This window comes from Tenrec ecaudatus, chromosome 3 (genome assembly GCF_050624435.1).
Source record: "Tenrec ecaudatus isolate mTenEca1 chromosome 3, mTenEca1.hap1, whole genome shotgun sequence".
Classification (NCBI taxonomy): domain Eukaryota; kingdom Metazoa; phylum Chordata; class Mammalia; order Afrosoricida; family Tenrecidae; genus Tenrec; species Tenrec ecaudatus.
In genome coordinates, this window is record NC_134532.1 from 75,004,161 (window position 1) to 75,020,983 (window position 16,823).

Below are 16,823 nucleotides of genomic sequence, written 5' to 3' on the forward strand. Positions count from 1 at the left end.
AGCAGTTCAAACCTACTAGCTGTTCTGAGGGAGAAAGATGAGGCTATTTACTCCTATAGAGACTACAAGTTTCAGAAACCCACACGGGCAGGTCTACTCTGTCCTGTAGAGTCACCCATGAGTCGTCATAGACTCACGGGCAGGGAATTTGTAAATTGAATATGCATTGTATTCAAATATTTACGGGCTGAAAGAACAACCCGCACAACATCCTCCTTGTGAAGTTTTCCTGACCAGCAGTTCGGAACACCCGCCGAACCTCTGGGGAAAGACAGGGCCAGCCTTCTGCTGTTGCTGCCAGTAGTTGATGTCTTGGAAACCTGTAGGGGGGTCACTGTGAGTGGCATCCACTTGGTGACAGTGAGTTTGGTTTTGAGTGAGCACACACTGCTATGGCTTCTGAGCCATGGTACGAACCTTAGCTTTGGACAGAACTTCTCAGTCTTTCTCCAGTCCTCCCTGGCTTGGTCGAGTGTCGATACTCACATGCCCAAATATTCTGAGCAGAAAACTACGACCCAGATAAGATTTTCAGATCAGCAGTTCCTAGAAACCTAATCACTGCCTGGACTCTGTTGGAAGCGTGGAATTCAAGGTGAAGATGCTAGGGCTGCTTCCCCTTGGCAAGTCTGTGAGCTCTGGAATGAGGTGAACACATAATGCAGTCACATAACACACTGGGAGAAATACCGGGTCCAGAGCTACCAGCGTGGCCATGACCCCCAGAGAGGGAGCACTCCTTAGGACAAGGCCGATTCACATTCCTCAGGGCTCAGTTTGAGTGCCTGGAGTGGAAAAGAGGGCTAATCGGGACAAAAAGTGTTCATCATAGAGCAGCATTAGTAAAATTTTGAAAGATAGAGAACTGTAGGATGGGTATATGTATTTTTGCAGGCTGGAGGGGAGACCAGAAAGGTAGGCTGGAGACAGGCTATAGAACTGTTTTTGTCATGCTAAGCAACTTAGAAAATACAGTTTTATTTCTTAAGGGAAAACTGAAAGAAAAGAAAAAAAGCAATGCCATTGAGTCCATTCTGACTGGGCAATCTGTAGGGCAGAGGAGAGCTCCCCCTGTGGATAGATGGGGGGCTGTAATTCTTTACGGGTGCAGAAAGCCTCAACTTTCTCCCTTGCAACAACTAGTGGGTTTGAACTGCTGAGCTTGGGTTAGCAGCAAGGTGTATACCCCACTAGGCCACCAGGGATAGGCTCCTTAGAAGAGGAGGGTTTGGTTTCATTTGGTTCCAAAGTACTTTGGTAAGGGAGGAGAGAATGGAGCATACTTGGGAGTTGACTGAGGAAAATAGGGAGTTTGGTCATGGGGAAAGACAGCTTCATAAGCATACATCCTCATTGCAAATATTACAATCAGGACATTTAGTAAATTTGGTAACATTGTTACCGTAGATTAACTTTTAGCACACCGAGTTTCAGTGAATTTGCCCAATTCCAACAGCAAATCGAAGGAGGGTCGCAGAGAAGAAAAAGTGTGGTTGAGAACACTGAATTTGATGTTTGGTAAGATGAAGATTTCCAGCCACCTGTTGGAAATACCAAGAGCCCTGGCGGCATAGTGGGTTATTACACATCGGGCTGCCCACCACAAGGCCAGCAGCATAGTGGGTTACACATCGGGCTGCCCACCACAAGGCCAGCGGCATAGTGGGTTATTACACATCGGGCTGCCCACCACAAGGCCAGCAGCATAGTGCGTTATTACACATCGGGCTGCCCACCACAAGGCCAGCGGCATAGTGGGTTATTACACATCGGGCTGCCCACCACAAGGCCAGCAGCATAGTGGGTTACAACACATCGGGCTGCCCACCACAAGGCCAGCATTTGAAACCCACAGCTGCTCCTTGGGTGAGGAACCAGACATGGTATTTCCATAAAGAGTTACAGTCTCAGAAGCCCACAGGACAGTCCTACCCAGTAGGGTCGATATGAGTTGGCATCAACTCTATGGAAATGAGTTTTGAGAGTTGGAAATGCAGGGCTGCAGTGCAGGAGACTTGCGCTACACCTTTGAAGAACAGAAAGGTAGGACAAGGGGAGCTTGCTGTATTCCCTCATTGGGTCTCTGAGGGGCACATTTTCCCTTTTACTCAACCCTAAACTCAATGCAGCCATTGTGAGGCTAATTAAATCACTGCCAACCCAGAATTCTCCTCATCGAGCCCTGTCCACCTGATCTGGACACATAGAAATACAACAATAACAACCATGTAATTAGGGCCTCTCGAGGCAACGTTGGAGTTAAGGCCCAAACAAGACAAATTTATATTTGCTTCTAATACTCTCAAGAACATATCCCTGTACCTTAAAAAATACACCGTGTGAGTAAAAGCATCAACAACTGAAAATAGCTTAGAAGCAATTATGAGGGATATATATATATATTCTCAATATCATGTCAAACACCAATCCTAAAACCAACAAGTGAAACTTGCAAAGAATAAGATTTTTCCCAATGATATAATAATCTAACAACCCTGCCCAACCCAGGCTGTCTTACGAAGCAGAGAGAATCTCGATTTCTCTGTTGTTCGAGTGGATCAGCGACATTGGGGAAATGGACGGAAGGAAAGAATACACACGCTGAAGCCTGCGATGAGTGGGCGATAGAGTAAAACAGTCTCATCCTAGTTTTATGGTGCGAATATTTTACTTTAGAGGATTTTGCTAATATATGATCAACCACAGGTTTAAGTCAATAGGATTATTTTCCTACAGAAGGTGTTAAGCTTATGTTTTTTTAATAGCCCTGCCCTGCGTTTGTGTGTGTATGTGCATGTGTGTTTCTTGGAGGAACCCAAGTCAGGTTCTCTTCTTCCCTCCACCACTATTGTGTCATTATGGTGATTGTAGATAACGGGCCTGATATAGTGAGTAAGCACTGTGTATAAGGAAGTGCTGTCAGTATACATAAATATTCCTTTGGCTCCCTAAGTAGTTATTTTAACGTAGAGATATTGCTACTCCAGTGGTGGAAAACTCTGGAAATGAAATTTTTGCAAGATTTTCCCATGTTGATCTTATAGAAATTCTACATGGAATATTTAAATGAAGTTCAGGAGGAAAATAGTATATATATTCGTCGTTAAGAAAACCGTAGATTTAGGCTGTAAGCATTTTGAGCACATAAACTAAAAATTGATCTCGTTTTTTTGTTTGTTTTTTTTTAACTTTGGCAGCCCAACGCGGACTGCATGGACAACTTGCCCACAGACTTTGAGGACTCTCTGGGAGGCCCACCGACCAACCAGATCACAGGTGCCAGCGACACGACTGTGAACGAGAGTTCTGTCACTTTGGACCCTGCTGTCCGGACTGTAGGAGCCTTGCAGGTGGTTCAGGATTCAAACTCCACTCCGCAGGAAGGAGACAGCATCTTCACTGCCAACAACAGTAAGTTTTGGTGTGCCTAGAGGTTCTATCGTTCAAGAACTGTTGCCTCATGCAAATTGAGGGTGGGGGGGTATGCCTTTCTTTAAGAGAAAATATACGGTAAATACTTGTATATCTGAGTGTCAGCCTGAACATGCAGACCAGTCAGCCTTGCTCTTTCCATAACCTGCAGGGCAGACAGTACATCCAGCCCGTACCCATCAACACTCACGCCCAACTCTCTGCATGGAGTTGATTTTGACTCAGAGCGCCCCAATTGGACAGAGTAGAACTGTCCCTTGTGGGTTTCCGGGACTGTAAATCTTTACAAAGGCAGTAAGTCTCGTGTTTCTCCCATAGAGTGACTGGGGGTTTTGAACTGCAGGAAGTTCACATACCGCAGAATTGCATCCACACCAGGTCTGCTCCCTTAAGGAACCTGAAGCAGGTATGGTGGTGGCTCTGCCCTGTAAGAAGGAAGAGCAGATGAGACCAGTGTAACCCAAGTTGTCTCGAGAAACAAACCCTGTGACTCTCATCTGTGTGTAAGAAAGAGCTTTATATCAGGAAGTAATTATATATGTCAAGAAGGCACCCCAACCTAGTCCAACCCAAGTCCATATGTTGGATGCTAATCCATAAGTCCTTCTTCAGACTCATGTAGCTGCAGGCCAGCGATGCAGAATCAAGAAACAGGAAACAGGGTATCACACGCCAGTTGGTGCAGAGTCACAAAGATGCAAAGTCTGTGGAAACATAGCGAGGTACCAACAGCTCTTGGGATTGGCGGCACGGACACTGCAAGAAGGAAGGTGAAGTCAGAGAGAGAGGTGGGAGTGGGGAGATAGATTGAGAGAGAGAGAGAAAAAAGAAGAAGAAGGAGGAGAAGGAGGAGGAGGAGGAAAAGAAGAGAAGAGAGAGAGATTCCCAGGTTCCACTTATAAAAAGCCCACACCCCCAAGGAGGCATCCTTAGGCTGTGGTCAGATTGACAGGTTGGGGTCTACCTATACACTCATGAAAATTGAAGCTGACATAAAATTATCTAACTGCTGCAACTTGGCTAGGACACAAGGCCGCGACTTGTGAGGATGATGGTGTAGTGGGTTACAAGTTGGGCTGCTAACCCCAAGATTAACAGTTCGAAACCGCCAGGCACTCCATAGGGAAAAGATGAGGTTTTCTATTCCCATAAAGATTTACAGTCTTGAAAATCCACATGGGCAGTTCTACTCTGTCCAATAAGATCGCTATGAGTTAGAGTCAACTTGATGGCAGTGATTTGGCACCAAGTGATTGAGCCTTTGTGAGTATATGCTTACCTTTACAGTGTGTGTATGTGTGTCTGTGTGCGTGCGCATGCATGCTCTCCTTTGGGTATTTCTGCGTGACAACCTGAACCCCTGTACAGGTGATACTGCATATAAAAATACCCTTTGAGTATTTCCTGTCTGCCTGCATCTCCTACATACACAGTGACTAACTACTTTTCTGTTCTATGGTAGTTATCATAGAGATATTAACACATCTGTTTTAAGATCAGGAATAGAAACTCAAATCTAAAGAAACTATTTTTCAGTCTCTTACAGTAGAGAGATAAAGGTCACAGGAGTTCTAAGAAAATCATCATGCAAATTAATTTGATTTAAGGTTAAAAGGGGTAGGTGGAATTGTGATTTATAATAAAATATATTTTCTCTTTGATAGAAGTAATGTTTTGACAATACAAAATTTGGGAAAGCAGATTAGAGAAAATCACAAGCAATCCCTCCCCTTAGCTATAAACTTAAAATTCAGCCCCCTGCCAACAAGGCCATAGGATGTCTATTATTAGCTAACCCATAGGGCCTAGGAGAGCTGACTTCCAAGGCGTTATATCTTTTCAGAAGCAGACTGCCGCATCTTCCCGCGGGAGGGGGGGTTGCTGGGTTCAAAGCTGTGAGGGCTCCTTCTCATCCAGCCATTGCTGATAGCTGAGTTCAAGTGAGATGAAGTTGATAGCAGTCACTTAAAAGATGAAATAGGGATTTTAAGGGGACAGTGAGGTTTTGCTGAAAAAGGAAGAATAGCTCAGTAAAGGAGGGGGGAATGGAGGCTCAATTTCAGAAACACAGTCAGTGTCACTTAACTGTATGTGTGGAGTTGGTGTATGTTTTGCTGTGTGTATTCACAGCAACAGCAGCAAAAGAAAAAAAATCAAAATATCGAGATACCGCTTCAACTCAAGAGGATGACTATTATCGGGAAAATCAGAAACTTTGTCAGGAAAGCTTGGCAAGGGTGTGGAGAAATGGAAACTTTTGTGCACTGCTTTTGAGAATGTCAAAAAGTGAAGCTGATCCAGAAAACAAATGGGTGGTTCTCCCCAAAGTTAAACACAGATCCCACGTTGTCTGTGTACCTGGGGTTCAGTCATTTAAGAATCTAATTTGAACAACTCAACAATTCATGTATTGAGGTTCATAGCTGACCTATACTTGGATAATTTCCTTTTCTCAGCAGTGTTTTCAATTCAATACCATTGGCTAGACTAATGACACTATCACTATAAAGTGGGTATGCCTTGGGCTTCTAACCAAAAGGTCAGCAGTTCAAAACCAGCAGCCAGCTCCTTAGAATTGTCTATGCCTGTGAAAATTTTCAGGTGGTTCTACCCTGCCCTATAGGGTTACGATGAGTCAGGATTGACTTGCTGGCAATTGAAGTCATGCCCCAGCAATAACTCCCAAGGGAGTTATTGATAATGTTCTCAGACATAAATTGACAACAATGTCTTTAAGGTGAGCAAGAGACATATATAAACCATAGATGCATGAATGGATTTGGGGTTTTCACTTAATTCTAACCCCAGTCTAAGAACTATTAGCTCTTATGACATGACCCTGTTTGACACTTGAGCTCATGAAGAGATCCCTGACAATATGGATGCTACAGTGAGGTGTGGTGAAGAATAGGAGGTACCCCACTATCTGAAAGAATAGTATCTGGAGTCTTAAAGGTTGTTGTCAAACAAGCAGCTTTCTTTTTCTTTTTTTTTACAAGCAGCTTTCTAAGTGATGTGTCAACTAAATCCATATAGAGCAATACCAGCCTGTGTGATCCAAGGATTGTCAATAATAAAATCCAAATCTGAAGGAGGGAATGGTTTCCAAGCTTAAATTGGAACACCTGGTTTTCAGAAGACCTTGGATGACAATGGAAACCTAAAAACAATTTGCAAAGTCCACACATGGACCAAACCTCTGGTGATTGCCCTCCAATCATAGTGGAGGGATGTGACTAGTCCTGTGATCAGACAGGGTGCGTGGTGACGTTGATTATGGCAGACATAATGATGCCTATCACTCGAACTCCCCTGCAACCCATTTAAAAGTTGTTTTGGTTATTTTAAAAAAGTAAAGGAAAGGAACGCAGCTTTCCCCCAGATCCTGGATGCTTCCTCCCCCCAACTACCATGATCTGAATTCTACCTTGCAGGGCTGGATAGGGCAGAGGTTGTACACTGGTACATACGAGGGCTGGAGGCACAGGGAATCCAGGGTGGATGATACCTTCAGGACCAAGGGTGTGAGGGGCGATGCTGGGAGAGTGGAGGGTGAGTGGGTTGGAAAGGGGGAACTGATTACAAGGACCCACATGTGACCTCCTCCCTGGGAGATGGTCGGCAGAGAAGGGGGGAAGGGAGACTCCGGATAGGGCAAGATATGACAAAATAACAATCTATAAATTATCAAGGGCTCATGAGGGAGGGGGGAGTGGGAAGGGAGGGGAAAAAAGAGGACCTGATGCAAAGGGCTTAAGTGGAGAGCAAATGCTTTGAAAATGATTAGGGCAAAGAATGTATGGATGTGCTTTATACAATTGATGTATGTATATGTATGGATTGTGATAAGAGTTGTATGAGCCCCTAATAAAAAGTAAAAAAAGAAAAAAAGTAAAGGAGAAATACACATGGATTAAGCCCCTGGTAAATCCCCTCTGACCATAGACCAGGGATGTGAATGACCTTGCTAACATGCAGAATGTTTTCGAAAGTAGATTGTTGCAGTTGCATTGAAGCCAAAATTTCTCACCCTGGCATTTGATCCCCCTTAAGATGCATTTAAACTTATTCTAGATTTTTAATATTTTCTACTTTCTTTTGACTGAGCTTTTTAATCCATTTTATTTTGTTATTGGTTTTAGTTTTGTTATATTGTTTTATATTGTTTTTCTGTGTATGAAGTCCAGGGTAAGTAAATCTACAGAAATAGTAACTGGAGAGACTGAGAACAAATGGGAAGCTGAATACAAGAATGCAGGAGGAAATTTCTAAAACTGACTGTGGTGTTAACTGTACAGCTCTTCTTGGTGTGGCTGAACCATATTTATTTAATCTGTATCATTAATGAGTACTTTGAGAAGCTGGACTGTACAACGACCACAGCATCAGGACCTAGAAGAAAGCTCATTATCGAACTAAGATATGTATATGAAAAAAACATGCTTGCTGAAAGCAAGTGATCTTCCCTTACTGAAGAAGACAAGGGACTACAGCTTCCAGGATGGATTACAACTCAATGTCAAGAACACAAAAATCCTTACAAGTTGATCAATATACGGCAGCTTGATCAATGAAGGCACGCTTGAAGTTGTTAAAGATTTTCTTTTACTTGGATCCATAACCGTGAAGTCGGCTATCAAGAAGTCAAGTGATGTGTTGCAATGGACAAATCTGCTGCACAAGACTTCTTTGAACGTGTTAAATAGGCAAGCTGTCCCTGTGAGGGCTAAGGTAAGCTGACCTATGACAGGTATTTTCAATTCCCCCCTATGTATGTGAAAGCCAGACAATGAGCAAGGAAGCAGGAGAAGAATTGATGCATTTGAATTGTGGTATTGGAAAAAAATATTCAAAGCACCGCAAAATGTCAGAAGAACAAACAAATATATATACCTTGGGAGAAGTACAGCCAGAGGGCTCCTTAAATGAAAGAAGGGGAAGACTTCATCTCACAGGTGTTAGATACATTATCAGGAGGGGCAGCATGCTTGGTAAATTGAAAAGTCAGCCCAAAAGACAAGCCCCTCAAGGAGATAGATGGACACAGAGGCTGCAACCTGGGGCTGAAACATCATCACTGTGAGCAGGTAGCAGGACCAGGCGGTGTTTTGTTCTGTTGTACATAAGATCATTATGAATCAGAACCACCTTAAGAGCATCTACCGAAAACAATACTCCAGTAAAATGGTGTCCCAGTACATAGTTAAATGATATAAACCCGACGGAAAAGATGGCAGTTAGAACCCCCTCTGATAAGATCTGGGGGAAAGGCCTGAACATCTTATCCCAAACCTCCCAGCCTTAAAAACCCGATGGAGCCCAGTGCCCATCGGCACCAAAGATCTCTCCATGAGTCAGAACGGACTTGACAACAATATGTTGGGTTTGATTTGGTTTGGTCCTACAGTGTGACCTTCTGTTATCACATCCCAAAGACTCTACTTCCAGACAGGGTCACATTCCCATACCCGGGGGTTATGACTTCAAGTTAGTTTTTAAGGAGACAACTAAATCTAAGACACACAAAGGTCTTCGATGTTTCTGGTATTTTCTCTTTCTTAACCTCAAGCTCATGTACCAGACGCAAACCACAGTGTTTCTTCTCCAGTCTAGGACAAGGGCTCGTGCGTAGGGAAGATCAAGTGTTACTCTCCAACGTTTATCTGCAGGCCTGGGCACACCCAGGACATACCTTTAACATCTGACCCCCCAAGCCCAGGCTGTAGATTGGGGGGTTAGCTTTAGTGGAGAAGAGGTCCCTTGGGATCAAAGGAAAACCAACAGCTCTGTATGCGTGAAGATGCCAGACATGATGTGAGGAAAGGTGTAAACAGATCTAGATTCTTATTTCCCCTTCCACTAAGCCTCCGGTAACATGATACATCTACTCAGGAAGCTGTTAAGTCTTCCCCTTATTTTTCAAGAAAGTTGACAACACTATACATTTCCTTATTTCTCTCTTTGAATCTCTGCACAGAGTTTCCAGCACCATCTGTCAACCATGACCCACATGGCATTTCTTCCAGCTCAGACAGGCAGAAACAAGGGTAGCCTATGGGGCGGAGGGTGGAGGTGCAGGCCGGGGTTCAACTCCATCTCAAAACTCGCTGCCACCATTGAATTGATTAAAACTCATTGCAATTCATAATTGCACATTAGCCCCTTTGGATTTCTGAGATTATAACTCTTTATGGGAGTAAAAATCCTCATCTTTTGCCATGGAGCAGCAGGTGGTCTCAAACTGCTGACTCTTGTGGCTAACAGACCAGTGCACTGCCACTCCACCACCAGGGCTCTTGTGACTAGCCATGAGCAAAGGGTCCTGGATATGTATGACAGCACTGATCTATCTCAAATCGGCCCAAATGTGTTCTGCGGAGTGCTTGCAGAAATGTAGTTGGACAGGAAACCTGGTCCGCAGAGTTTACACAAGGAAGCAATAAACATGAATTGGTGGGGAGTCCAAAATTGGCCACTGAAGAAGCCATGTGGAATGAGTTTCCTCTGAGAAATGGCCTTTGCTGACTTCCTGTCAACTCTGATCCTGATCCAGAAGCAGTAGCTTATCTGATGTGTTGAATAAACACGCCGTGTGTTCAACTCAGCAATGCATCTTTATGTATTTAGTGCATGTAATCGTCCCCTGGCTCTAGATGAATATTCCTCCAGAGCCTAGAATTTTCTGCTCCCTTGTAAGTAACTGGTAGTTCTTTGTGCTGTTCTTAGATACCTGTGAGCCGCCACTAAACCCAGCGTACAAATCACTGGCTGGGCCTAAGCTAACCTGACAATCACTGTTAAGCTTGAAGCCACGATTGCAGCCACTGTATCAATCTGTGCCATGGTCTCACTCTTTTTTGTGGCTCTCCACCTTACCCAGCCTGTTGTCCTCTCCCAGGGACTGAGCCTGCCTGACAGCTTGTCCGAAATATCTGTTATGAACTCTCACCGGTCTCATTCCAAGGGACGTTCTGGTAGGACTTCTTCCAAGGCGTGCTTGTTTGTTATTTTGGCCGTCCCTCGTGCTTGCAAGATGCTTTACCCACATCACGATTCTGAAGCATCCACTCTTCTCCAGCCGTCCTTACTCAGTGCCCAGCTCCTGCGTGCATATGAGCTGACTGGAACCAGAACGCCTCGGGCCAGGCACACCTTAGTTCTCACAAAATTGTGTCTTTGCCCCTTCACACTTTAAAAGCAGGCTGGTGTCACAAATTTGCCCAGTTGAAATGCATGCTTTGAAGTCTTGGCTGCTGCTTCCTTAAGTACTGGTTGTGAAACCCAGTAACATAAAAAAATCCTTGAAACATCGCTATTTCCTTCTTTGGTCACGATTTTGCATATTGGTCCAATTGCGAGGATTTTCGTCTTCTTAACATGGCAGTGTGATTCGTATCAGAGGCTGTACTTTTTGATCTTCATCAGTAAGTTCAAGCAAGCGTGGGTTTTTTATTTATGTATCTCATGTGGCTAATCAGTCTTCCTCCAATCCTGATGCTACATTCTTCTTGGCCTAATCAACTTTTCAGACTATTTCTCAGTATGCAAATTAAATTCATATTATGAAGAACACAATGATGGATACATATCTTTCCAGATTTCTTTTTTAAAATGTTTAATTGTTGGCATTTAATAATAGCTAAGAAGAACTGCTGATGCAGTTTACTTTTAAAAATAATTTTATTGGAAGCTCTTACAGATATTATAACAATCCATAAATCAATTAGATCAAGCATAATTGTATAGTTGCTGCCACCATCATTTTCAAAACAGTTTTTTCTTCTTGAACTCTGTGATATCAGCTCTCCATTAGTCCCTACCAAACCCACCCTATCCCCTAGAAACCTTTATATATTATATATTATTATTATATATTGTCACCTCTTATACCATCCATTGCATCCATTCATCTACAATTCTGTTATTTGCTCCCCTTGAGTGAAAGTATACAGTCATCACTGTGATCGATTTCTAGTCATGCAGTACTCCCTTGTTCTGTGCCAATGGCTGCCTCTAAATCTGTATACAGTTTTCCCATGAGTACAAGTAAGTCTTTTAGAATTCCCATTTTCTGCAACATTATCCACAATTTGTTATGATCCACACAGCTGAAAGTTTTTAGCCAATAAAACACAAGGAAACATGGTTTTTTATTTTCAGTTATTAGCCAAGCTCCATCATATAGCAGCAGTGACGTCCCTTATCCACGTCTCTACCAAATCTGGATGAATTTCTGGCACCAATGCACTGCTGAAAGTTTTAAAAACTCATGTTCAGCAACATTTCAAATTGCGTGTAATATTAGCTATTCCTTTGATACGTTCTGCATTCTATTGAGTCACCTTTCTTCAGCAAGCACAGAAATATAGAAGCATCCCAGTTGGTTGACCTGGTAGCTGTCTTTCTAATTTCCTTGCAGTGATTGGTGAGTGGTTTTTCATACATTCCTGGGGCCTTGCTTTTCTTCAGTCTCTCATTGCAGCTTGGGCTTCTTCCCTTAATACCATCCAGTGATGTGAAGGATGCTGACCGGATCGTTTTGGTACAGTGACCATGTGTATTTCTTCATCATCTTTGATACTTCCTGCATCCATCAAGATTTTCCTTTGAATGAATCATTGCAACTTGACCTTGATTTTTCCCCTAGGCTTTCAGCTTTAAAAATGTTGATTGTGTTTTTCCCTTTCAGTTGTCCAACTCTGGATGTTTGCATGTTTTTTAAAAAATACTTTGTCTTCTTGAGCAGCCTTTGAACATTTCTGTTCAGCTCTTTAACTTTATTATTTCTTCCATTAATTTCCATTCAAAAGCAAGTTTGGTATCAATTTTGCTCCGGCCTTGCTGTCCTGTCTTTTAAATGACTTCTTGCCTTCTTCACGTGCATGTTCTTGATATCGCCCTACAACTCACCTGGCCCTCGTTTAGATTCACACTTCATTGTGTTCAATGAATCGACTCTGTTCTTGAGATGGTATCTAAAATTAAGTGGACTATAATCAAGTTCATGTTTTGGCTTTTGTGAAATTTTTCTGGAGTTTTCTTCACATTCAATCTGAACTTGCATATGAATATATGATGGTCCATTCCATAATCAGACCTGATCTTGTTTTTACTGATAATGTTGGGCATCTCCCTCATCTCTTCCAACAGATGTTGTCTTCTTGATTCCTGTATATTCTACTTGGTGTTTATGTTGTTGAAAAAGGTATTTGCAGTGAAGATGCCATTGGTCTTGCAAGGTTTTATCAAGCTACCTCCAGCATCATTTCTATAACCGAAGTCATAATTCTACCTCTTTGTTTACAGTTTCTGCCTTGTAACCACCAGTCGTACACCTGGATTGCATGCTTAATCAGTCTCAGACAGAAGTTGGAATAATGTGTCAAATTTTTTGTCATACACTTTAGTTAGTGCTTTGGGAGTAAATTCAACTAATAGCTGCATTAACTGGTCTTCCTAGTCGGTGTGTAGATATTATCCAATCACAGACAGCATTGAACTTCAAGACAGACACTTTTGATGATGAATGTGGTGCCATGCCACTTGAATTTATCATTCGCAGCATAAACCACCCGACTGTCCAATTCAAAATGACTAATACCAGTCCATTTCAATTCTCTAATGCCCAGGATATCCTATCAATCTTTGCGCGTTCCAATTCATTTCCGACAGCTTCCAATTTTGTTAGATTCATGTTTCATACATCCCATGTTCAGATTATTAGTGAATTTTTGCAGCTTCCCCCTTCTTATTTTGGATGGCGCTCTCTCCGAAGATGAAGGTCCCCAAAGCCTCGCTCCACCCACATCATCAAGTTGGCCTCACCTTTGAGGAGGCAAGCAACCCTTCCCTGGATGGATGTTGAGAGCCTTTCAAACAGAGGGGTCACCTTCTGGCACTCTATCAAACCATGTACCACTGCTTTTTATAAGGCGGTCAAGGGCTAATCCCTGAGAATGGCTGCCTACCCTGTCTTCCTGCTCTTTCATCTATCTTGATGCCCTGCTGCCACGTGCTGCCATGTGTGATCCTGGGAGCGCTACAAATACTGGTAGCTAAGCTCAGTAGCACAGCAACATGCATGTCATCACAGGATGACATACAGATAGCGACGCAGCTCGAGAGGCCATGAAGTCTCAAACACAGATAAAATATCAGATATTAGAATTTCCAATCCAAGATATTCCCCATTCCGCCTGTGTTTCTCCTTCCCTGTCTTAATTTTATTGGACTTCAGGATGAGACCCTTTAAAAAAAGAGGACACACGTAGAAAAGACACGTGGTATGCTCCTTTATTCTAAGAGGAAATGTAAGACCATATAGAGAATGGTTCTTGTGCTACAAATCTAACATGTTCACGAAGGGCACGATCTGCAGTGAGAACGCTTATAGATAAGAAAAAGGATAGATGTGGTCGAGGCATGGGGTCCCCGCAGTGTTGACATTCCAGGGCCCAGCACTTTATTTGGGGCAGGTTTCAATACATTCCCTGAATGTAGCCTGCAATGCGTAATAGGTTTACCCGAATAAGACAGCTTACAATTATTTGAGGGTACAGACAGGAGGGGAGGACAAGGCTGGGAGCATGAAGTCACTGATAAGTTTGCAGACTGCTGCGTCTGCAGTCTTGCCAGGGAACCTGAGGCAAAGTGTCTGCTTTAACTCAGGTGCAGAGTCAGGCCAGCTGCCGCACCCTCCCATGAGCCATGAACCGTGGACGGGGGTGCTCCTGTCCCGTTTGCCAAAGCAGCAAACAACTTCATCCTCACAAGGAAGGTTTGCAGTCTGAGGCACCTTGGGAAAAGCCCCGGGGATCGATTCCCCACCAGATCCCTCTCCCATGTGGCCTTCTCCGGGACACTCATGCATCACCAGCCCTGAGACTCTTCTTCCAGGACAGTAGCCCTCTCCATCGCTCGCAATGCACAGACTGCCTGCCTCCTCTCCTCAAGAGGAGTGGAGACGATAGCCCATGTTAGCTTCTTCTAAATCTCATCTGCAGGGGAAATTTTTCAAAATTGAATCAGAGCTCCTTTGCAGCAAACTCTCACTGAACGGGGCGGGGAGGGGGGTGGTGTTTCTCGCCCCTTTTGCCAGAGGGGTGGGGCTCAGCATGGCAGTATCCTCTCCTTAGAAAATTGGGCCTCAGAGTCAAGACTCGTGGAACAGACTTACACTCACATTTACTGTACATTAGCAATGGGGTGGGGAGGTGTTGGAGAGTCTCCTATGTCTTTGCTACCCACACCTCTTTAGTTAGAAAACAAAGCATAAACAACTCACGAGGATGCAAAAGACCAAGTCCCTCATGTCTTAAAAAGGTTCACCTGAGGACCACATTCCTAGATGGTTGGTGGTGGTGATGGAAGTAGCTGCTCTCCAGGTGCCCTGACCTCCAGTGACCCCATTCACAAGGGAACAAAATACTGCCTGCTCCCGTACCCTTCCCATGACGAGAGCTCAAACGTCCTGGGCTGCATGCGTTTTCACTGGCCGATCTTCAGAAGACGATCGCCATGCCTTCCTTCCTGGTCTGTCTCAGGTGATATTTCTAATAACCTTTTCAAACCGTCTAGAAATAGGTCCATCTCTTTGTAACAAAATGTGCTCTTGAGTTTCAAGATACCCTCATAGACCAAAACTAAATGTTGAGACAGAGCTGAAGCACTGCGGCGTGCAGAGAAAGTGGTTTTCAGAGTGACTGCTCCAACCCCACTGCCACTGCTTGCCCGGCCACATAAAACTCCCTTGCTGCCTTTGAGTCAATGCCAACACATGGCAGCTCTATAAAGGACGTGGTAGAAGGGCCCCTGTGGGCTTCCGAGACTGTAACTCTTTATGGGAGAGGAAAGTCACTCTTGGTTTCCAACTGCTGACCTTGCAGTTAGCAGCCCAATGCATAAGCCCTGTGCCACCAGAGCGCCTCCAGGGGTCCATGCTCCGTACCAATTAGGGGAAGAACTTCCAAGGACTTCATGCAGAAACCTGGGTCTTGGCTGTGGAATGACTTGCTGTCTCTTATTTGGGAACCTCAATATAAACCTGTGAAGATTCTTGATGACTGAAGACCCATTCTCTTAACATTAGGCCATCCATGGAATTCCGTTTTCTAAGTTTTGTGTCCAGTATGTATCAGGAAAGGGCATTGGGTGACGCTTTCAGCACATCTGTATTCATAGTTTTCACCTGTGCCTACATGCTCTCTACCCACACCTGAAGATCAGAACCACCGAGGGAGCCTGCGTGTCACATTGTTACCAGCACACTCTAGTTTGAGTTTCTGTGAGTCAGGATAACTGAGAGCGCTGGCATGGTATTTCCATTGCAAATATGCAGCTACACTTTGCTCTATTTGCAAAACAGCAATTTCCGGGTTTATGTGACTGCAAGATATACTGGTGCAGCCAGAAATAAGCACATTTAGATAAGGCATTCCAGGGTTTACGAGGGAGGACGAGAGTGAGTCGCCATGGCTGCTCCCTTGACCTGCATTGAAATCTGAAATGGCAAAGTGTCTCTTGTTGATTATGCATAAGTCCTCGGGCTGGAACCAGCCCTGAGAGTGATCTCCTGTGCTGCCCATCAGACTGCCAATTGCTCTGGGAAGATGATTGCTTTGATTTGTGAGCATATCCCACTGTGGGAGACAAAGGAATCAGCCAGCCACTTAGGATCTTAGACCTCACTGTCACCTCCCATTCAGGAAACAGCTAAGCCCCAGCGGACTGCTTCCATACAAAGTGAAGCATTTGCAGATGGTGATACTGTTCCAAATAATCAACTCCTTGCCTCTTAATGTCCTAGGTCCCCTGAGGCCTCCTGCTCAGCCGCTCGGGGGCAACCTCTGCAGAGGGAAGGGCAAAGATGCTTGTCTGAAGCATATGATGCCCTCGTGATCATGCTGCCCCCGTGGCAACCATCCAATCCCCTGTCTGCATGGTTTTCCAGGCTAACATTCCTGCATGATTAGAAGCATTTCCAATCCAAAAAGGCACCCAGGGTTTTCCAGTCTGGAACAGCTGGTGCTCTGATAGAGAGCACAGGGCCTCACTGGCAAGAGAATTCATCCACTGAGACTTCAGCTATATTGCCACTTGAAGCACTCAGCTTGGGAATGACACCTTTCCCCCCGGGAGAAACTTGTCTTCCTGAAGGAAAAGAGTTCAGCCAGCAAATTAAATCCATTTATCGTTGGAAGGTGGTCTCAGAGCTTCTGAGCTGCTCGTTGATCACACCATCTCCAGCTTGATGAACTCCTCACCAGACCACCTCGCCTTTGATACATGTCATGGGCCTGTCACAGTTAAAAGTAGGAGCGAGGAAAGGCCTGTTGACCTGACCCACTCTGAACCAGACATTTACATACTGAACATGAACCTCAGCGCGAGAT

General features: G+C 44.2%; 1 protein-coding gene across 2 annotated transcripts in view; it reads left to right on the forward strand.

The window, feature by feature from the left end:
- The window catches only part of RNF150 (ring finger protein 150), a 355,784-nt gene that overhangs the window by 281,173 nt on the left and 57,788 nt on the right, over positions 1–16,823 (forward strand). For both annotated transcript variants that reach the window (XM_075543760.1, XM_075543759.1), the window contains exon 6: positions 3,198–3,411. In XM_075543760.1, coding sequence (XP_075399875.1) covers positions 3,198–3,411 — 214 coding nt within the window. The remainder of the gene's footprint in view (positions 1–3,197; positions 3,412–16,823) is intronic.